Source organism: Nymphalis io, chromosome 2, assembly GCF_905147045.1.
Source record: "Nymphalis io chromosome 2, ilAglIoxx1.1, whole genome shotgun sequence".
In the NCBI taxonomy this organism is placed as follows: Eukaryota; Metazoa; Arthropoda; class Insecta; order Lepidoptera; family Nymphalidae; genus Nymphalis; species Nymphalis io.
Genome location: NC_065889.1, coordinates 7,965,772 through 7,986,088, shown reverse-complemented (window position 1 = coordinate 7,986,088; position 20,317 = coordinate 7,965,772). Strand labels below are relative to the sequence as shown.

At 30.3% G+C, this 20,317-nt stretch overlaps 3 protein-coding genes across 8 annotated transcripts in view; 2 read left to right on the top strand and 1 right to left on the bottom strand.

Moving 5' to 3' along the window:
• The first annotated feature begins 1,164 nt into the window (after nucleotides 1–1,164).
• On the top strand, nucleotides 1,165–6,784 carry LOC126778730 (UDP-glucuronic acid decarboxylase 1). Of its 4 annotated transcripts, none has more exons than XM_050502367.1 (9): nucleotides 1,165–1,275; nucleotides 2,019–2,313; nucleotides 2,576–2,755; nucleotides 3,916–4,021; nucleotides 4,317–4,430; nucleotides 4,832–5,019; nucleotides 5,372–5,504; nucleotides 5,571–5,707; nucleotides 6,029–6,784. In XM_050502367.1, exons 2-9 carry the CDS (start codon nucleotides 2,110–2,112, stop codon nucleotides 6,143–6,145), a joined length of 1,179 nt encoding a protein of 392 aa, XP_050358324.1. In that variant the 5' UTR covers nucleotides 1,165–1,275; nucleotides 2,019–2,109; the 3' UTR covers nucleotides 6,146–6,784. The 4 variants fall into 4 exon arrangements, with proteins under 4 accessions (XP_050358324.1, XP_050358315.1, XP_050358312.1 ...); XM_050502358.1 differs by lacking the exon at nucleotides 1,165–1,275 and adding an exon at nucleotides 1,627–1,658; XM_050502355.1 differs by lacking the exon at nucleotides 1,165–1,275 and adding an exon at nucleotides 1,627–1,849 and having other exon boundaries at nucleotides 1,994–2,313.
• On the bottom strand, nucleotides 6,313–9,819 carry LOC126778792 (beta-1,3-galactosyltransferase 6). The gene is made up of 3 exons (XM_050502463.1): nucleotides 9,073–9,819; nucleotides 8,779–8,969; nucleotides 6,313–8,389 (listed from the first exon to the last, which is right to left on the bottom strand). Exons 1-3 carry the CDS (start codon nucleotides 9,709–9,711, stop codon nucleotides 8,116–8,118), a joined length of 1,104 nt encoding a protein of 367 aa, XP_050358420.1. The 5' UTR covers nucleotides 9,712–9,819; the 3' UTR covers nucleotides 6,313–8,115.
• A 2,378-nt stretch (nucleotides 9,820–12,197) lies between these two features.
• The window catches only part of LOC126778469 (ATP-binding cassette sub-family C member 4-like), a 36,361-nt gene continuing 28,241 nt past the window's right edge, over nucleotides 12,198–20,317 (top strand). For all 3 annotated transcript variants that reach the window (XM_050502069.1, XM_050502053.1, XM_050502060.1), the window contains exons 1-4: nucleotides 12,198–12,476; nucleotides 12,702–12,796; nucleotides 12,894–12,979; nucleotides 14,763–14,919. In XM_050502069.1, coding sequence (XP_050358026.1) covers nucleotides 12,720–12,796; nucleotides 12,894–12,979; nucleotides 14,763–14,919 — 320 coding nt within the window. In that variant the 5' untranslated portion in view covers nucleotides 12,198–12,476; nucleotides 12,702–12,719. The remainder of the gene's footprint in view (nucleotides 12,477–12,701; nucleotides 12,797–12,893; nucleotides 12,980–14,762; nucleotides 14,920–20,317) is intronic.

The window sequence follows — 20,317 nt, the reverse complement described above, 5'->3', positions numbered from 1 at the left end:
AGTTATTTATGTACCTATATGAGGAAGAAAAATGGACCAAAAATTGATTCTTGTGGGACATTGACCGGATCGAAGATCTCTTTCTGTTTTTAACGACATAAATTCTGTTGCTTAGGTATGAAATCGGAATCTTAATCTTCTGATTTCTTACCCATATCGTAAATGTGAAATGACACGTGAAATTTTTAAGTAATTAAAACATAGCGTATATGATACCTTTTAGGCATACTTGTATGCAAACGGTGCAACCAGTTCAGATCACGTGTATTTTTTATATTCCCTTTATATAAAACTAGTTGTGTTAATATTTTAATGAATTAATATATATTTTTATGCCTATATCCTTGGCCTTTTTATATATCTATATTATAATCAGATTAGTAATCGAGCACATTCAAAACAATTTCCTCAAAATATATATTTGGGAATTATCAACATGGCAACATTATATTGTATAAATTCTAAGTCGTTATATAATTGAAAATTAAGGTATATACTTAAAAAAATTGTAAAAAAGTATTAACATACTTATCACACTGGATTGTTTATTTAGGGAAATAAAAACACACTGATAGAGTATGTTGCTTAGTAAGGTGTTTATGTTTGTTTGATCAAGGTTGTATTTGCGATTTTGACCGTGTGTTTTGAAAGTGCATTAGTAATAATATGTTCTTAACTTCTCACATGTCACCTCTAGTTAGTTTAATACCCAAAGGCTGGGCTGAAGGTGTACAATATCAGTTTATTCTACTAGAGCGTTTGGAACTGATTTGCGTTAAACTTTTTGATAGGAGAACTATGTTAAAATTATTAAACAAAAAACAGAAACTAAGTGACCACAATAATATGAGACATCAGTTTATAGACATTTATTCCTCAAAAAAGACATGTTTGTGAAATGCAACGTGTTTAAACACATTCAAATAAAAGAAAAATGTACAATCACTTGGCAATAGTATCAAATTGTAAAGAACAATTATGCAAAAAAGTCTAAAACAAACATATAGTTCATAATCGAATATAAGTACGTTTTTTCGATTGCATAAACATGTCCCGCTATAAACACACAAATCTTTATCTACTTATTTTTTTTTCTTGCAACTAGTAAAGCCACGACAGCTGGTAGTGCTAGTTAAAATAAAGTTGTAATAGGTTATTAGCCAGTAATTTTCAAGCGAAGTGTTGTAATGACGTATATATATACAATACAAAATTAAAATATTATATATTTTTAGTCATCCGTTTTGATTTTACAAATTCTATAAGCAGATATGGGTAAAGTTATATCATTATAATACATTTACAATAACACTTTATTTATATATTTTATAATACATTACACAATATTAAATTTTGTTTAGAAACATTCTGTAAAAAATTAAGAAATCGCAGACAATTAAGTTAAAGTTTTAATCTGTTGCAAAATATATTTTTTTATTTTTTATTCTGGACCTTAAGCATTAAACAATTAAACCAACTTTTCACTTAAAGATACACTGTTGAATTAGCGCATTTACGCCTAAAGATTTAATAGCTTAACCTCAAAGCTTTCAATTATAAAAAAATACCAATATCATTCTCTGTTGTTCACCTTGCGTCAAATTGTCAAAGTCAATATTGTCAAAATCATACTGTAGTTGCATGAGTTTAATTGTGTGGTTTGTTTATTTTTCAAAAGTTTGATAAAAGCTAGTAATTAAACATTTCATATGTAATATTACTTTAAATTATAAAAATAAATTGAAGAGACGAAATGTGAACATAAGAAATAAATTTGTACTTTCAGAGATGATAAGACAATCATTGAAATTTCGAAAGACCGTAACCATCATTTGTGTTTTATCTTTACGTAAGTACATAAATATATATTATTGCATTTTAGCTATTAAACGGGTCATTAAATATCATGTCACGAATAATACTAAAGCCTTATTGCTTTTAATATTTAATTTCAACACATTATTATTTTAATATACTTATTATTATTTTGCAGTTATCTTAATATTTCTCATTCTTAGGCAAAATCAAATAAATAGCACAGGAAGTGCCAGACAAAACCAAAGAATAGATAAGGATTTCCAGGACATAGAGTACCGAGATTTTAATCACATGCCAAAGAAAAATTACTTCAATCAAAATATTTTAAAAGAGATGGAAAGTAACAAAGTTGTTGATAATTCAAACCTAGAGCTGGCAGAAGCGAAAGCACGAATAGAAATATTAGAGAAAAAATTAGCTATTTTAGAAGGAAGAATACCACAAAAATATCCTGATGTCAAATATCTTGGATATAAGGAACGAAAGAGAATATTGGTAATTAATTATACACTAACACATACTTATAAGTATTGTTGGCAAACAAAAATTAGACGAATTATTAAAATACTCCAATTTATTTTTAATTATTAATTGATTGAAATTAAAAAGAAACTTTTCCAATTTATCATTCCCCTTAAATTGTCTCTTGACAAACATTGCAATATTTCTTTAGTAATTTCATATTTTTCTAAATAAAGTAATAGTTTCACAAGCTATCAACTTGCTTGTGAGAGTTTCATATTATTATTTCTTAAAGGTCACAGGTGGGGCAGGATTTGTTGGATCTCACCTTGTCGACATTCTTATGACTCAAGGACATGAAGTCATTGTTGTTGACAATTTTTTCACTGGCCGCAAAAGAAATGTTGAGCATTGGTTCGGACACAGAAATTTTGAGATGATTCATCATGATATTGTGAATCCATTATATATTGAGGTATTGTGACCAAAGTTTTAATATTTAATTATTAGTAGCTGTTGACTCAATGCATGTTTATTTTTCCCCTTTTTTATAAGGTACCCAGGTACTACAGGCTACCTCTGCCAAATTTCATTATTGTTTATAATATATAACAAATAAATATTTAACAGTTGCTTTGGCATTTATAATATTAGTCTGATGCTTTAAATTGAAACAAAAGAGACCTTTTTGTATTGATAAAGTTATATATTTGTCTTGGCATTAATAATTTCATAGTAACTATATGTACAAATAATAAAATAACTATAACAAAGAACACTCTAGTTGTAACATGCATATTGGAAAACAAAATTTACAGTTATTTTTTATGTTCACAATTAAGTTAATATATAACTATTTTATTACTCATAAAAACTAAGCGGGTCAAATGGCTGGACAATATTTTAACACTTGACTAGACACTGATTTTTATTTCATATTTTTATCATATTAATCTATACAAATATTTAAAAGAAAAACGATTTGATTTTTTGTTTGTTATGGATAAACTCAAAATCTACTTAACCAATTTAAAAAAAAATCTCTCACCTATAGAATTTAAAAAGTTTGAGATCCTTATGAAAATTACAAAAATGTAACCCAAGGTGTCAACTTTTATCCTATAAAAGTCATTTTTGGCATAAAAAGATCATTTTCAACCCGGACGAAGTCGGAGTACTTGTACTTCATAAACGTGGGCTATAATCTAATCAAACAATTACTTATAAATGAAGAAAACATATATTATTAAATGATAACAAAACAGTACCTAATCTACTTGAAGTGCTACTTTAATTTAATTATTAAATAACCAATGATACTGTTTATATTATATCACTATGAAGTATTTTATTTTTTAGTAGGCCAACATTATATACTAAGAATCCAAATTAAATTTACAAAGTTGTCGCTCACATACATAAACTCTTGAAGAAGAAAAGATCTTTACTTCATAAATTAATTTGTATTAAAAAAAAAAACAATATATATAACTAAAATTTTGTAACAATTCACAGCTTTGTGACAATTTACTATTAAATTGTCCATAATTAATTTTATTGAGTATTATATCCCAAAGAGATTTTTAACTGTGGCAAATTTTACAGTTAAAAAAATAAACTCCTTTTTTATTTCAGGCAGATGAAATATACCACTTAGCTAGTCCAGCGAGCCCACCACATTACATGCAAAACCCTGTAAAAACAATTAAAACAAATACTTTGGGAACAATCAATATGCTTGGTAAATATATTTTTTTCTTAATATAGTCTTAAACAATGGAGTTTGTTATATTTCAACATATGTTAAATATTTGTTAAACGTTTGCTGCAAATTTTTTGTTAAATTTTATAGATTCGTAATTACAAACCCTATGTACATAAAATTTTAGTTTCCATGGTTGGACAGCACATTGATTGTGTAATGGTTCACATTTCTTACAGCGCCGATGTCTATGCAATAGTGATCACTTATAATCTGGAGGCCTATTTGTAGAATAATTTAAGTCATTATTTAATTCTGATATAAAATATTTAAGGTTTGGCGAGGAGAGTGGGAGCAAAAATTTTAATAGCTAGCACCTCTGAAGTCTATGGTGACCCAATGGTTCATCCACAACCGGAATCATACTGGGGCCACGTCAATCCAATAGGTATTTAAAATACTACTATTAAAATTATATTTCGCGTGTTTTCCCCGCGGTAAACGTTGCTGCTTCGCCTCTATGGGTCTAGCGATGTGATGCATAAAGTGGCATTTTGCATAACTAGATTCGGATAGGATTCAGAACATTTGCTAACGTTACTTCCCTCGTCGTTGTCAAGAACTGTCATTTTCAATATACATTAACAAAGTTCTATTCCATTTTCATAACCCGTGAAATATATATAAAGCAAAAAAAAGTATTTTATACCTTCGCCTTAAGAGAATCCTTAGCTTAGCTTTTTCTATATTTTTTTTCTATATTTGATCTCTAATTTAAATCGCTTCGAATCGATTCGAATGCATTCATCTAAGCCCGCACACGTTCGATTTAATGAGAGCTAATTACAGGGCCACGTGCGTGCTATGACGAAGGCAAGAGAGTGGCAGAAACACTAGCGTACTCATACGCCAAGCAGGAGAATGTGTCTGTACGAGTTGCCAGAATATTTAATACTTATGGACCTCGAATGCACGTTTCGGATGGAAGAGTCGTGTCCAATTTCATTATGCAAGCTATACAAAATTTAACTATTACAGTAAGTAAAAACTTTATTTTTTAAACTCAAATATTACTTTATTTTATGGTATTGTTAATCCGGTAGCTTATAAGGTCGCAGATCCAGAGTGTTACTAAAAGTTATTAGGTTTTTTCGTCGAGAAATTATCTTTTAGCAGTTCGGAGTTAGAAGGTTGGCGGTGTTTACTTTCCCGTGCCTCGGAATGCACGTTAAGCTGTTGATCCTGCGCCTGAAATCTTTTCGGTCGTGTCAGATCTGCCGTCCATTGGTTTGTGAGAGTGAGGGAATAGAGTGATGATGTTTTCAATAATTTTAAATATTTGCAGGGATTTTTAATTTTAAAGTTAAAATTGTTTTTTTTTTTCATCAGGTTTATGGCAATGGAAAACAAACGCGGTCGTTTTGTTATGTCTCGGATCTGGTAGATGGCCTATTAGGACTAATGGCTTCCAGTTATACCTTACCAGTTAATATTGGAAATCCAGTAGAACATACTATAGAAGGTATATAACATTTCTTTTTCTACTAAAATGTAATCAGATCTATATAATTTGAAAAATGTGTTCCAGAATTTGCTGTAATAATAAAGAATCTAGTCCCCGGGTGTCGTAGTACCGTAGCAACTGGTGCTGCTGTCGAAGATGACCCTCAGCGCCGACGTCCAGATATCACCATAGCTGAAACACATCTCAATTGGTCTCCTAAGGTATAAATAATTATTTATTTCAATCTTTATTGCATATACGATGGTAATGAATGTAGTAAATAATTGTACAAAATAGAAAGCTAAGAATTAATAAATACCTATTTAATATAAATCATCGGCATATATGTATGTGCAAATGTATATGTGTATATATATATATATATATATATATATATATATATATATTTGTACATTTTTACCATACTATTGGACTTAGCGAACGAACGAGAAAGCAAAATGGAATATTGAAAATAATTAACTTTATTACAAAGCAATTGTAGCAGTATAAAAAAGGTAAACTATGATTTTTTTTTCATTTAGATATCTCTACAAGATGGGTTACAGAGAACGATTGATTATTTCAAAGAAGAGTTGACGAGAACAACATTCTACAACAACCAAACGTACATGGACGTAAAAGTAAAAAGTCGACATTAAAAATGAACTATAGAAATCCTCTATGAATGTGATATTAGCATTACTGTAGGTTTTTTGAAAATAGAATCTGCAAATCTATACTAAAAATCTCTTACAAATATAGTTCTGTATTGAAAGTATATTCCATTTATTTCTGAAGTTATATTTACGAGTGAGAATCTAAATTAACGTAGACCTAGCACATTTAACAAATTATATTAGGTCTGCATTAACGCACACGTCGCTATAATCTATAGAGCTTTCAATGTCTATGGTTCCCACTTTCCAGTTACAAGGAACTGTCACATTTGTCTGCCATAGAAGTTGCGTTATCTGTGTTGGACTTTTTAAAAATAGAATAATGCATTGGTGAGTATATTAATTAAATATTTAGTACTTAGTATGAAATTTTCTTTGATAATTTCATAAGATTAATAAATATAAAAACAGCACACGTTTTTCACTTGGAATTTATTCTTCATGACATCTTTCATTACCATTAAAATAATTTATTTTAATCTTTTAACTTGAATAAATGTTATTTTGAAATGTGTTTATTAATTATATTTGCATTTTGTTTATATTCTTATTTTTATTCAAATTATTATGTTTGACAAATGTTTTTGTGTTCAAATTTCTAAATAAAAAAACTTGCTGTTATTTAGTTTTTTTTTATTGCTTCAGTATATTAGCTGATAATCAGCTATATTATCAGCGCCGGCCTTCGGGTAGAGCGAAAGGAGCAGTCTTTCTAGGCGCCAGATGATAAGGGGCACCAAAATTTTATTTTAATGACAATAAAAGCATAATGAAACTGTAATAATCAAAATGATTGTGTATAGATAAGGTGGTAAAAGATATGATTTAAGCATTATCACAAGGGTCAAGGCTCTGCCTTGCTGGAGCTGAATGGGTTCCCGGGATACCGAGATTAGAAACCCGCACGGGCGGGTCAACCGTCGGGGCGTCACTAGTATGTGCAAGCGATCACCTGACGCCCTCCGAAGAGACGGTGCGGTCACCGCTGCTTTATTAGTTGGTATTCCGGTGCACTGGACGTTCTAAGCGCAGGCGAAACTCACATACCCCCACTTCAAGTGGGGGTAACGCGTAAAAACGTTTATCCAGCGAGAAAAAAAAAATTGTCAACACTAACGGCGCAAATATGGTGGAACGTAAGGGTCCGTTCACACAGACCGGCTCGGAGAGCATCGGCCTGCTTTTTTCTTTTCACACAGACCGGGTCGTATACGCTTGGAATTGGCCGGAGCGGAGCCGCCAACTATTTCACATCGACCGGCTGGAAGAGATCTGAAAGCGGGTGCGAGCGAGAAAGAGCACGCAAGCGGAGCCGGTCGGCTCCTTTTATTACTTCACACGAAGCGCGTTCAGGCATTTTTAATGACAAAAAAGGTGCAAATGCAAAAATAAACTTTACTACAATCACTCAAAACACTGTTTCCAACGTGATAAAAATCTGCTCTCCTCTCCGAGCCGGTCTGTGTGAACGGACCCTAAGGCGGGCTGAAAGACTGAAGGGCTGAAGAAGAAGCGATCTTGCTCTACCCTGATAAAATGAGACTGGCCCTGTGCTATATATCATCTATAAATAATAAATAATCTAACATAAATCAGTTGTAGGCTATAAAATTTCACAATACAAGTCAGTTTTAAAGTTACATAATGGAGCAGTAACCACAGATGTTGTCTATATGTCAAATTATATAAAATAGACATGTATAATTCAAATTTGAAGCAGGTGGGTGAACTCTCCACAATTGAATAATATAAAAAACGATTATAATATAGACTGTTTTCTCTTTGTTTGTTAGTTAGGCATTTTAAATACAGTCAATCCTATTTAGTTTGCATGAAAGAGCTATTTTATAAAAGGGTAAAAGATTTTTTAAAAACTTTTAAAATCATTTAAAAGTTAGTGGGTTAAAGGTTATTAAAAATTTTCAATCATTTAAAAAAAAATACTCTAGATCCTATTTACAACATACACTTGGCAATGAATTCCAATTATAATGATAAGATTTTCTTAAAGCTGATTCAGTCTTGCAAAGTTTAGTTCCTTGTGAATGTACTAATGTTTTGTACATCTGGAACATGTCACTTGGTGTTTGTTTGTGACGGACAAGCATACTGCCATCACAGCCCCGAGATTTCCATTCCGTGTCAAATCTGGTATCATGAACCCTATTAATACCATCAAGAGCTGCTGTCCATACACCCATTGAAACATCTTCTGAATTATAATGACTGAAAGCAATACAAAAACTATAATGTGAACCATATTATGTAAAAAAAAATTATGAATTATTAAAAAAGCACTATGTTTCAAATGAAATCTCAAATATGGGCTCTATTAACAAGCCCATTAGTATTCTAAGACAATTGGTAATATAGTAAGAGATGAGCTTTGATATATCAAGATATAAATATAACAGTTATTATTGTAGACATTGATAGTGGTTTTTTGGTTAACAATAACTAACAATTTTACTTTAAATTGACTATCATCCTATCACATGTTTGATAACTGGATACTAAATATTTTATAAAAGAGAGAGAAATAGTATTTGCTCAAAATGAAGACTGTTTATTTGTTTTATAACAAACCTGAATTTTCTGAATTTAATAATACAAACCTTAGAAATTGTGCATTTTTGGCTATGTAGTCAACAATACTACGAGAAATCACATAACCACCTCCAAGTGCATATGGCAGATATGTGTCACAAAGAAACCATTCTTTTTCTTGCCATTTACCATTTAAAAACACCTTTGCTCTGCCATCGAAATACCCCCAATATAAGCCCTTATATGTAGGTAAAGATTTCTGAAACAAATACACACTATTTTTTATCTAAAAATTATATCTTCTCAAGCATATATTGTTACTAGAAGATGCAAAATAAACATATGTAAGAGGTATATGATACCTTATATGTGACATATTGGCTGATTGTTGGTCCATTCATTTCTGGAGCAAAAGCCTCAAGATCTCTTACAATTAAGTCAATTCTAACAAATGAGTCGTCATCGCACTTAATAACATATTTTAGTTCTTTTAAATTATTACTCATCCATTCTATGGAGTGAATTAATTTATTAGCTAAGTTATTATAACTATCTTCAAAATCACTTAAAAGTAGTAGATCATTACTCCTAGTATGTTCAGCTTGGATCTTTTTTATCTTTTCTGTGTCCAAATGTTCAGTACCCACAGCAAAAAAACATTTAATAAGTCCATGTTTAATGCTGTTCCCAGTCCAAGTGTGATTCCATTTATATAAATGCTCACCATTTTCTATAAATATATTATCAATAAAATTAGCCCATGTTGCTCTTATCGCATCACGTTTCGCTTCGTTCAAGGGGTTGCTAATAATTAGCACGGCATATTCTATTTTATCTAAATTGTTGTCAAAGTTCTCCTTACTTTTTCTTGTGTTAGGGTTTGTTGTTGTAGATGCACATTCTATCCTAATAAAACTTAAAGTTATACCACAACCTAAATAAAAAAACAATATGCTAGCGAGGATCATGCCTTTATATCGTTTTAAAAACACAGCATACATTCTTTATACGACAACCGAATAAACATTCTTCAATCGCGACCGGTCACTTAAATTACTTATATTTTGGGAATTTGAATTATTTAAACTTACAAATATAATGTCTCTAGCACTTACATTCCAGTTTTATTTACCGGTAACTAATCAAATTTATTAAAATGTCTAAACTCACAGCTGCACAAAATAAATTTAAACACAGCTTAGTTTGTGGTCAGCTTGTTGGTATGACAGTTGACATGACAGCGTAGACAGAGAAACAAATAGACCAAGGGGCCGTGAAACCGCGATTGAGGCAGAGATAGTTTGTTAATGTTTGCGTATAATGTTGCCATAGTAACTGCATTCCCTATTTTGGGAGATAAATAATTTTCAGGATTTCATTAAAACAAAATATGTTTATTAAATTTTACTTTTTAAAATTTATTACACTTTTTTTAATTAAAATATTTTTTTGTTTTCCAACTACACCCAAAAACTGTTGCATTGTTTGTTTTTGTTTCCGTTATCAAGAGTACTTCAGCATCTTTATATGGTACTGGATTAGCATTCTTCTCAGAAGTTGAAATCTAAAACACTCAATTAAATTATTACTAAAGAATAGTTGCCACATAGATTTCTATGATAACATCTTGACTCGGAATCTAATAATATTATAAATTCATGAAGAATGTTAAATAATGTTGCCGTAAGGAAATTATAAAAAAGAAAACGTAAATAAAAATAACATATTTACATATAACGAAGCAGTTTAGGTTATTATTGGACTCCATATTTATTTGTTTGCATTGTCTACGAGTCGATATTTTTTATCGAAAATCGGGACATTTTCTTTAGCTGACGCTGGCAGCACTTACATGATAAATAATTATAGGTTATGAATGATAAAAACTGGAAAATCCTATTATCTTCAGGATTTTAATATAATATAAGATTCCGTCATGCTATGGCATAAATAAACATCACTGAGAAACTATATTTAGGAACAAAATCGTCGTACTTACGCGTAAAAACACACGCCGGCAATTTTCTTCTTGCTATCACTTTAACATGAAATATTACGACAATGTACCATTGTAAAACCTTCAATATGGTATAAGGATTGTTTCTCGGCCTTTTCAGTGGATTAGAATCGTTTTCTAACACAAAAGTAAGCGAAAATTGAACAAAAAACACAATGAACGCACCAACTGTCAAGTTTGTTTCGCTACTTAAGTAGCGAAACAAACACCAAAACTGGTTACGCGATAAGGGACAAAAGATTTGATAATTCTATCTCTGTCTAACCCATTTGTAACGTAATTTTCGTTCTCTTTCTTGTGTAAGTGAGAAGGAAATCGTCATTGCGTCTATTAGTTTCTCTGTCTACGCGTGACAATATTCTGTATTCAATTGACATTACGATTAAAGAGTATAAAAATATTGGTTTGCAAAGGTAAGCCTATTCAGTATACTTTGACAGCAAGACAATGCAAAAAATAAATAGGGTAACCAGTCGATTCGACATCAAAAGTGAATTAGAACAAGAACGGAATTTTATTATCAAAGTTTTATTGACGACTCATTAAGAAGTATGGTCAGAAGTCGTTAGTAATTTTAACAACAAGGGAAACTAACAGTAAATACTAAGTTAACCACACAATATGTAAAATTATCAGTATTCTCTATGAAAATACCACATTTTCCTTACAAATCGGTATCACTTTATTTATATGTCTATTATTTTTCATTAAATTGTACACTTTGCTTAATTTAACAATGCCAAAGGTTAATAAAACTTTATTAAGATAATTAGATATTTACCATTCAGAACACAACGCTACCGTCTTAATGATCTGAAAGGCGGAGACTACTGCATAGAGAAAAGCAAAAGTTACTTATATTAATAATAGAAATAAGAAATGTAGCAGAAAAAAATGATAGTAATTCCTTGTGAAAGGTGTTCGTATGTGTAGGTCCCAAACTACTTATGACATTTCTACAGCTAAGCACTACTTTGTATAAATTTTTGTATTCTGGTATGAAGGGTGAGTTTGTAATTACATTAACTAAAATGTAAATATAATTATAATTACAAGCATAAAGAAGAAGGGACATAGTTTCCAAGATGGTCCAATCAAAGGTATGAAGTGCAATAACTCCATTTAAACTGACTCTATCCTATTTAATAAAATCTATATCCTATTTAATTTTGAAGACGTCGTCTAACGCGATGATGAACAGTATTGAGTATGTTTAACCCCTATTTCTTTTTTTAGATATTTATATTAGAGATGATTGAGTCTTGAGAAACATATTTTATCGTCAGATTATTATTTAAAATTATATTTCTTTACATATATATTTTTTTAATTTGAGAAACAAAACCTCATTTATCCGTAGTGTATAACAGGGCCATAACCAAGGAATGACATAGGTCAGTGCAGTGCGCAAGACATGAGACATAAATGACTTAAACGTCAAATTAGTACCAATTTTTCTGTAGTGGTGAATAGGTTATTGTAACGGTGCAAATAATCTCAGTTTAACAAAATAATATTATTTTAAATAAATAGCAATTTTCATACTAAATAATATTTACAAATTTTTACAATTTTAGTATCATAATTACGTATTTTGATAGGCAATAATAACAATAAACTTACTCGTGATAGCAAATTTGTAAGGGTACAAATAAAATAAATTGGCACAGAACAGTGTATTTGAAGTGGCGCCATGCAATTATTTATTAAATCCGAATAAACATAATCTAAACCAACAAAAACAAAAAAGTTAGTATATTTAATCACAAAAAAAATCTAAAAAAACTTCGTTAACTGTTTCTTGTGTAAATGACATTACCGCAACAATTTTTATTTCATAAATTAATTATTGTAATATTGCAACTTGTAACTTTTTGATTAAAAATTTGAATACCCGCATATATTTTTTGGTATTAATAAAATAATAAGTTATTATAAGTGTAGTAAGTAGAAATTAAAATATCTTTCTTGCAGTTTCAATAAATATAAATAATGGAATCAACAAAAAAAAAGGGTAAGCCACCCCATCCTCGGGCTAAGGCTAACCCATTTTCTGCTCTGACTTTTGCGTAAGTTTCAAAACTATATTTTTATAAGTTTAATGTATAAATATTAAGTATATTAAAATTAAAAAATATAATTTGATGTTTTTATTCTACTATTTAGATGGACTTTACCTATATTTTGGAGTGGGCTGAAGAAAGAAATGGAAGAAAGTGATTTATATGAACCTTTAGACGAACATGCTTCAGGTGAGTTTCATTCAACCCTTCATCTATTTTACTTTAACTTGTTATTTTTTATTACTTCAAATTTGAAATTGGAATGAAATTACATGGCTGATGATAAATTTTCTTACTGAATTTAGATATTAAAATCAGTATAATTTTTTGACATCTATGATTGAATATGCGAATACATTTTTTTTTAAACTCAAATAATTTTCTAAAAATATTAAAAGAACTATTTTATAATATCTGATATATTGCATCATATTTGTCAATAATTTCCACCTATGATGTATTTACTATTTAAGCTGAATATAATTTATTTTTGAGAATAATAATATTGCTAAGAAACTATGCAATAATGCAAGATAAAATATGTACTATCTTAATACTTAACTGCACAAGTGTTGTATAAGACTTATTAAATTATAAAAAAAAAATAATTACTGAAAACTAAAAATCATAATATTACAGTAGTATTAGTATCTAGTTAAAGGTATTTAGTAAACAACTTAATATGTAAAAATATTGAAGTCCATGTTCAAAAAGTTCTGAGCATATATTGTGGGTTTAAGTATAGACAAAGAGGTTAGTCACGAAACAAATGATCAACACACATAGTATTTCATAATACTACAACATCTTATGTTTTTTTTTTTTTGATTGTTTAAATTTTTTGTAATATACTTGTTGATTGACAGTTTAATTTTTTAATTTATCTGAGTTTACCTGAAGTTATTATTTGTCGTTTTAAAATATAAATCATAAATATATATATATACTAATATAATAAATAAATAATTTAATAAACAATTAAACATATTAACACCACAAGTACAGAAAAACATTCATGAAGATTCATATATGAATTAGTAAATTATTTCATTATATAAAGAAAAGCTACAATTTTGTCTCTACTTTAAACAAATGATCTTTATACTGTGCAGCATCATGACATACTTGTCTTATGTTTTAATTGACATGCAGCCAATATTTATTAGTCCATTTATATTTCAGTACAAACATGACACATACTACTTACGAAGCACATGAAAGCTTAAAAGCTATAAAATAATTAAATTGTTCTGAAATGAAAGTCAGCTTTTAATAAAGATCTATATATATATATATCTATATATATATATATTATTGCTACCTGTTACTGCTGCGAATCAGCCAGTCGTCTCGTCATATTATATAATGTTTCTTTCTCAATAAATAACTATTTATTATTTAATACAAAAAGATTTTATAAAATCGGACTGTTTGGATCCTGAGATTAGATTCCAAACCAAAAAATAGAAACTAACTTTTCAGCTTAATACAACATGATATATATATATATATATATATATATATACATTTAAATAGGAATGATACTAATAGAACGCTAAACATACTGTGACTTTCAGGGCAATGTATAAAAAGTTATCTAAGCTTATATATGGCTAACGTAAAATTCGACCATATGATGCTAGTCAGTGTAATTAATTATTGTCCAGTGGTAATTGTTTTGTTGATACCATGTGTAATTTACTGATGTAGCAATGTGGTAAATTATTTTGTTGAGTGTTTGTAATCATTAAGCATTTATTGTATTTGTTATCTTGAATCATTTAACCGCGATTATAATAATTACTTGTATGTATTTTGTGTCGTTATTTTGAATCGAATGCAATCGGTATGACTTTGATGTCTGATTTTGTCTATGAGAAATAAAACTTTATTATTTATTTGTATGGAAAAATTTATATTAATGAAAATTTTCGAAATTTATAAATTATAGCATGAGTCTAATTTCAATCAGGTCCCCTTGGAGATAAGTTTGCTCGTTTGTGGGAAGAGGAGGTGGCCCGCGCGCAAGGGAAGCGTACGCCTAGTTTGCTCCGAGTTATACTGAAAGCGTACGCAGCGCGTTGCATGCTTTATGGATTTGTCCTCTGTTTTATGGAATGCGGTATTCGGTAAGTTCTTTTGATACTATTTAACATATGCAAATACATATATGTTTAAAAATCTGCTTTATATCTTTTTAATTAATAGATAACTGCCTTGTTCATCTAGCCTTTAAGCCTTACGAATTCCAGGGTTCGAATCTCTGGTCAGGGTATTAAAAAGGTATTGAAGTTTTCTGACAAGAAATTCTTAGTAGCAGCCGGCATTGTTTGTAACAATGTGCCTCAGTATGCACGTAAAGCCGTTTTTTATGCGCCTGAATTTTCTCCGGTCGTGTCGGTTTTACCGTCCCATCGGATTATGAGAGTGAATATCGTGTGCTTGTGCATATATTTGTGCACTATAACATCTGAATAGTTAGGTATTCTCGCAATAAAGGACGTCAACCTATTTTGAACGAAATAAATAAATATAATACGTGAAATTTCTTCAAACATTACATCTATGTTACTTGTCATCGATGGTTGTGATCGTAATTATTAATGCCGAGTATAATATAAAGCTTAGACCGAATATAGTGGGATAAGTATTGATTTTATGATTAGATAAGTGTAGCGATTTTGAAACTCCAAGCGAAACCTTAAATGATTATATGTTTATAGGGCGATAAGAACGTGAAAAGATACGTCTAACAACATAATATTCACTGTAACTTTTTACAATAATAGCAACACTGTAAAAATAACATTAATAGTACATACATTTAAAGTAAAAAAAAAAACAGTAAAGTCATTCAAATGATCTTAAAAAAAAAAACAACGCGTGCAACTTACACGTGACTTACAGTAAAACCTTTATGCGTTAAAAGTTTTGAAATTTCATTCACATCACGACCAATATTTAACTTCAATAATATTTGAAGCTAGAGTTTTATCCGCGGCTTTGCTCGCGTCTTAATTTAGAAATTCTAAACATAAATTTCCATAGCTTAATATCTTTCAAACAAACTGTTAGCCCTTTTATCTCTATGATAGTAGTTACATTTTCAAAAATCCTTCCTTAGATTTACCTAATTTTTCATGGTGCTAGCCTCAGTAGTTTAGGCTGTTTGTTAATATGACATTTAGTTAGTTATTCTTTTATATATATAAATAAAATAATTTTGTAGGTTATATTAAAGATAATGCATTTAAACATTTAAAGTAGGTATTCATATTCGTGTTGCTATTTTGTCACGAGTCGATATTTTTTTTATTACTCTCTAGATATTATGCATATTACGTGTGATGTTTGCGATATTCCGAGGGTTAACGTATTCTCATTGGCGGACAAGGTGAAGTGACTCTCAATATAAGTACCTGATTAACGTAGCACTCATAAAAACCAAAACAATTTAATAACATTATAATCGTAACGCAACTCAATGAGTCACATGCCCTTTGACCGTATTGTTGTTTGTTTTAGATGGATTAAGGATCTTGTTTCTCGAGGTTTCGTATGTGTTCGTTTCGTGCTTATGTAATACATGTTTGCTCATAACAGAATTCAACATACTATTTTTTTTTTCAAAATTAAATTCTTTCGTTGCAAGTATGTAACCTAACATAATGTTACAAATTATTTGTAGTGTACGTTACGTCATTACGTGACGTTTCACAATTTGTAATAAAATGGCGTGCTAAGTACATACGCAAATATATGTATAATAAATTAAACATTATAAATAATAGTACCCAAGCCGTAATTATATAGAAAAAATGGGTATTTTCAAAATGGCAAAACATAAAAAAATGTTTTACTCATCATTTATATCAATATGTATAATACAACATTTTAATTTACTAGTATGTAAGTATATAACAGCCTGCGAATGCCCCACTGCTGGGCTAAGGCCTCCTTTCCTTTTTTTTTGAGGAGAAGTTTTAGAGCTTATTCCACCACGCTGCTCCAATGCGGGTTGGTGGACTATACACGTGGCAGAATTTCAGTGAAATTTGACAAATGCAGGTCAACTCACGATGTTTTCCTTCACCGTCAAGCACGAGATGGATTATAATCACAAATTAAGCACATGAAAATTCTGTGGTGCTTGCCCAGATCTGAACCCACGATCATCGGTTAAGATTCACGCGTTCTTACCACTGGGCCATCTCGATTAATTTACTAATTTTCATAAAATTCAGTTGTATCACGATTTCCTTATACTATAAAGTTGTCTTACGAATACATATTAATAACAAATTCATTCTATCTGGAAAAAAGCAGCAAATGAGGAAGTGGGTTGTGACCAAAGATATTAGGTTACATAATTTACTTAAACCAACCTGAGGGTGGTATAATCCTATAATCTTTTTAACAACACTACAGATAAAAATATCGAGTAATATGTAATATATATATACAAAATAAATCCACTGGTTTTCAAGGAGTCGAAATATTTTATACAAAATTAAAAATGGAAACACCCTCGAGATTTTATTGATCGAATAAAAAAAAATACAGTAAAACCACTAATGTGAAATAAAGCTGAATTTATAACCTTCTTCGTTTTGAAGTCTGCTAAAAATGAATCGCCGCGACTGGTAATAAGAATTCCTAACAAAATAGTAGTATCCGATTCAATTGTTCGACATACTTTGATAAAGCGATATCATTGAATGTAATGAAAATCATCGAATACACGTGTTCTTCCCCATAACTGATCTGCTTACGTCATAGTAGATATAAAAAAAAATCATGCGTGGCTTTCATAACATGACGCACTTGCGGTAACTTAAGTGTATCTTAATATAAATTCTGAGATCGTGATAGCTATATCGGCACCATTGACTAGAAACAAAAATATTAACACCGACTACACAAAACTTAGCAATGAAACAATTAGAGTCGGATTTAACTATGTAATATGACGCTGCATAATCATAAAAGTTACATAGCTTCGATGAATATAAACATATAATATACAATATGAAACTGTAAACAGCTAAACCATAAACAAATACCTACCTTTTTTTAATCGCAAAGAGGAAAATTTGTATTATTAATATTATTTATTTGTAAATGTACTTACTTTAAATTATAACCGACTTCAATTCTGTGAATGGTTCGTTTTTAAATTAATTTTATTGGATTAAAAGAATATAGAAGCCAATTTAGTATTTATAAATTAGCTATAAGATTATATACAACGGATTCGCTATCACTGTTTTTTTTATATTACTGCTTCATCATTAGTTTGATGGCTAACTTTTGAGAGCGCTTGAGTCCAAAGATTTAACGCCCGATCATTCCGGTAGGGCCAATAAAAGTTAGAGAGTTTTTATGAGAAGAAAGCCTCAGCATCGGTATGGAATTATCAAGTTAGTAATATGACTTCAGTGACTCAGAAAGCATATAAAGAAGATTCTCGTTCGTCTGATCTTTCACCAGTCATGTCGGATTGCAGTCCTAAGATTATGGATTATGGGAGCGAGGGAATAGGAACGAATCTGTGTTTTATTATGATTATATCTCCTCGAAATACGCTCCGGAGAACATTCATCATTATTCGAAAGGCGCTGTAAATGATGCGCAAAAAAAAATTAGATAAAAAGTCATGCTACCGGTCTTCCGCCGAAAAGATTGGGCGAATTTCGGCCTCGCTTAATTCTATTTACCTATTATTATTCTTGCTGTTTGAATACGTTACGTCATTACGTGACACGCATTAGACGGATTTCAATAACTAGCACGGGGACGCATTAAATCAGTGTACCTAGGAAGAATAAATTCGATAATATATATACTTTTTAATAGCTTTTAGTTGTGGCAACTGTGTACAGATAATGTCACTTGCGATGGAGAAGACACGGAGGAGATTCATCGGTACGGTCGAGATTACAGATTTAATTGAATTTTGAAGTCATAATTGTAGCAGATTCTTTTTGAACTTTTAACTTTAAACAACACAAACAATTGGGTGATTATAAATTAATACATGAACTATTCGATAATATTAATTACTTCACAGCGATTGCTTTAATATATAATAATTTCAACGCTATATTAACAATCGACATGTGAACAAAAAATATGGAAAAAATATTTAGGATTTCGTATGGAAACCTGTCGAAAGATTTTTATAAATGTTGGAACTGATTGATTGATTACAAAACACCCTTGATTAAAGTTGTTATACTAACATAGTAGCACCTATACGGTTGAAATATCTAGTCCAGGTGTTGAATACTTATGATATATACTTATGAGGTCAACTGGATGTTTTTTAGCTATAGTTGTACAAAGTAGGTGGTAGCCGACATTTATTTTTTACAAAAAAAAAACCTATAATTATTAGTTTTCAACCTACCAGCAACTCTTATTATTTTTAATTTTATATAATTAAAATACATGACTGATTAATCCCTCATTAAAAATATCTCAGAATAATATATGATATAATATCGGAGTAGGAAGTACTGTATAAAATAAAACATAAGGTATATATATTTTTTCTAAATTTTATACATTGAATATACAATTATTTATGTAAATATATTCTACCAACGAATGAAATAGAAAAAAATATATAAGGTAGGTACTGTATACATAAACTCAATCGTAGAATTTAAAGAAACCCCTTGTGTTTAGCAATATATCATCATTTTAATGGAAAATTTACATATTCGTTTTAAATAAAATTATTATGTAAACTAGTTGTCGTTCGTAATTTGTTTTTATGTGAAGTGTTCAATTATATTTTTTAATTTACTTGGTAATGTTGATTGCCTGCCTCGTTGGTCTAGTGGCTTGATGTAAGGCCGCAGACCCGGAGGTCCTGGGTTCAATTCTCAGGTCGGGCCAGTAAAAAGTTATTGGGTTTTTCTGTCAGAAAATTCTCAGTAGCAGCCCGGAGTCTGGAAGTTGGAAGTGCGTTCAATCCTGTGCCTCGGAAAGCACGTAAAGCCGTTGGTCCTGCGCCTGAACTCTTTCCGGTCGTGTCGGATTACCGTTCCATCGGATAACGAGAGTTAGGAAATAGAGAGTGCACCTGTGTTTGCTCACACACTTGTGCACTATAATATCTCCTGTGTAGTTGGCTACTCTCTCTTGTGATTGACCGATTTCGGCCGCCGTGGCCGAAATCGGTCTGGAGGACATTATTATTTATGTTGATTGAACTATAAATGATAAAGTTATTGCAAGTTACTCAAATGTATTGTTCTTACTCTTTATTTTTCTATTTTTTTAAAGGAAGACACAAAATCTATTGACAAGAAAAAAAGGAAAAGATACTGAACTGTTTTGTCATAAAGGTGTTATAGTAATAAATCACATAACAGCTAATATTACATAAATTACATTCTATAAACCCCAATGCTGAGCAATAATTCCTGGATTTCCTTATGAGGCGGTGTTACGGAGATGCTCTTTGTCAAATGTAAACATCTCACGGTGATCTTTATATTTATAAAATCGTTTGTCTTA

Bases quoted from the DNA above. Each gene is read 5' to 3' on its own strand.
- LOC126778792 (XM_050502463.1), bottom strand. From the start codon at position 9,711: ATGTATGCTGTGTTTTTAAAACGATATAAAGGCATGATCCTCGCTAGC. The intron at 8,970-9,072 runs GTATCATATACC...TATTTGTTTCAG, and splicing joins GCCAATATGTCACATATAAG to AAATCTTTACCTACATATAA. The intron at 8,390-8,778 runs GTTTGTATTATT...TATTGCTTTCAG, and splicing joins AAAAATGCACAATTTCTAAG to TCATTATAATTCAGAAGATG.
- LOC126778730 (XM_050502355.1), top strand. From the start codon at position 1,789: ATGATAAGACAATCATTGAAATTTCGAAAGACCGTAACCATCATTTGT. The intron at 2,756-3,915 runs GTATTGTGACCA...TTTTTATTTCAG, and splicing joins TGAATCCATTATATATTGAG to GCAGATGAAATATACCACTT. The intron at 5,505-5,570 runs GTATATAACATT...AATGTGTTCCAG, and splicing joins AGTAGAACATACTATAGAAG to AATTTGCTGTAATAATAAAG.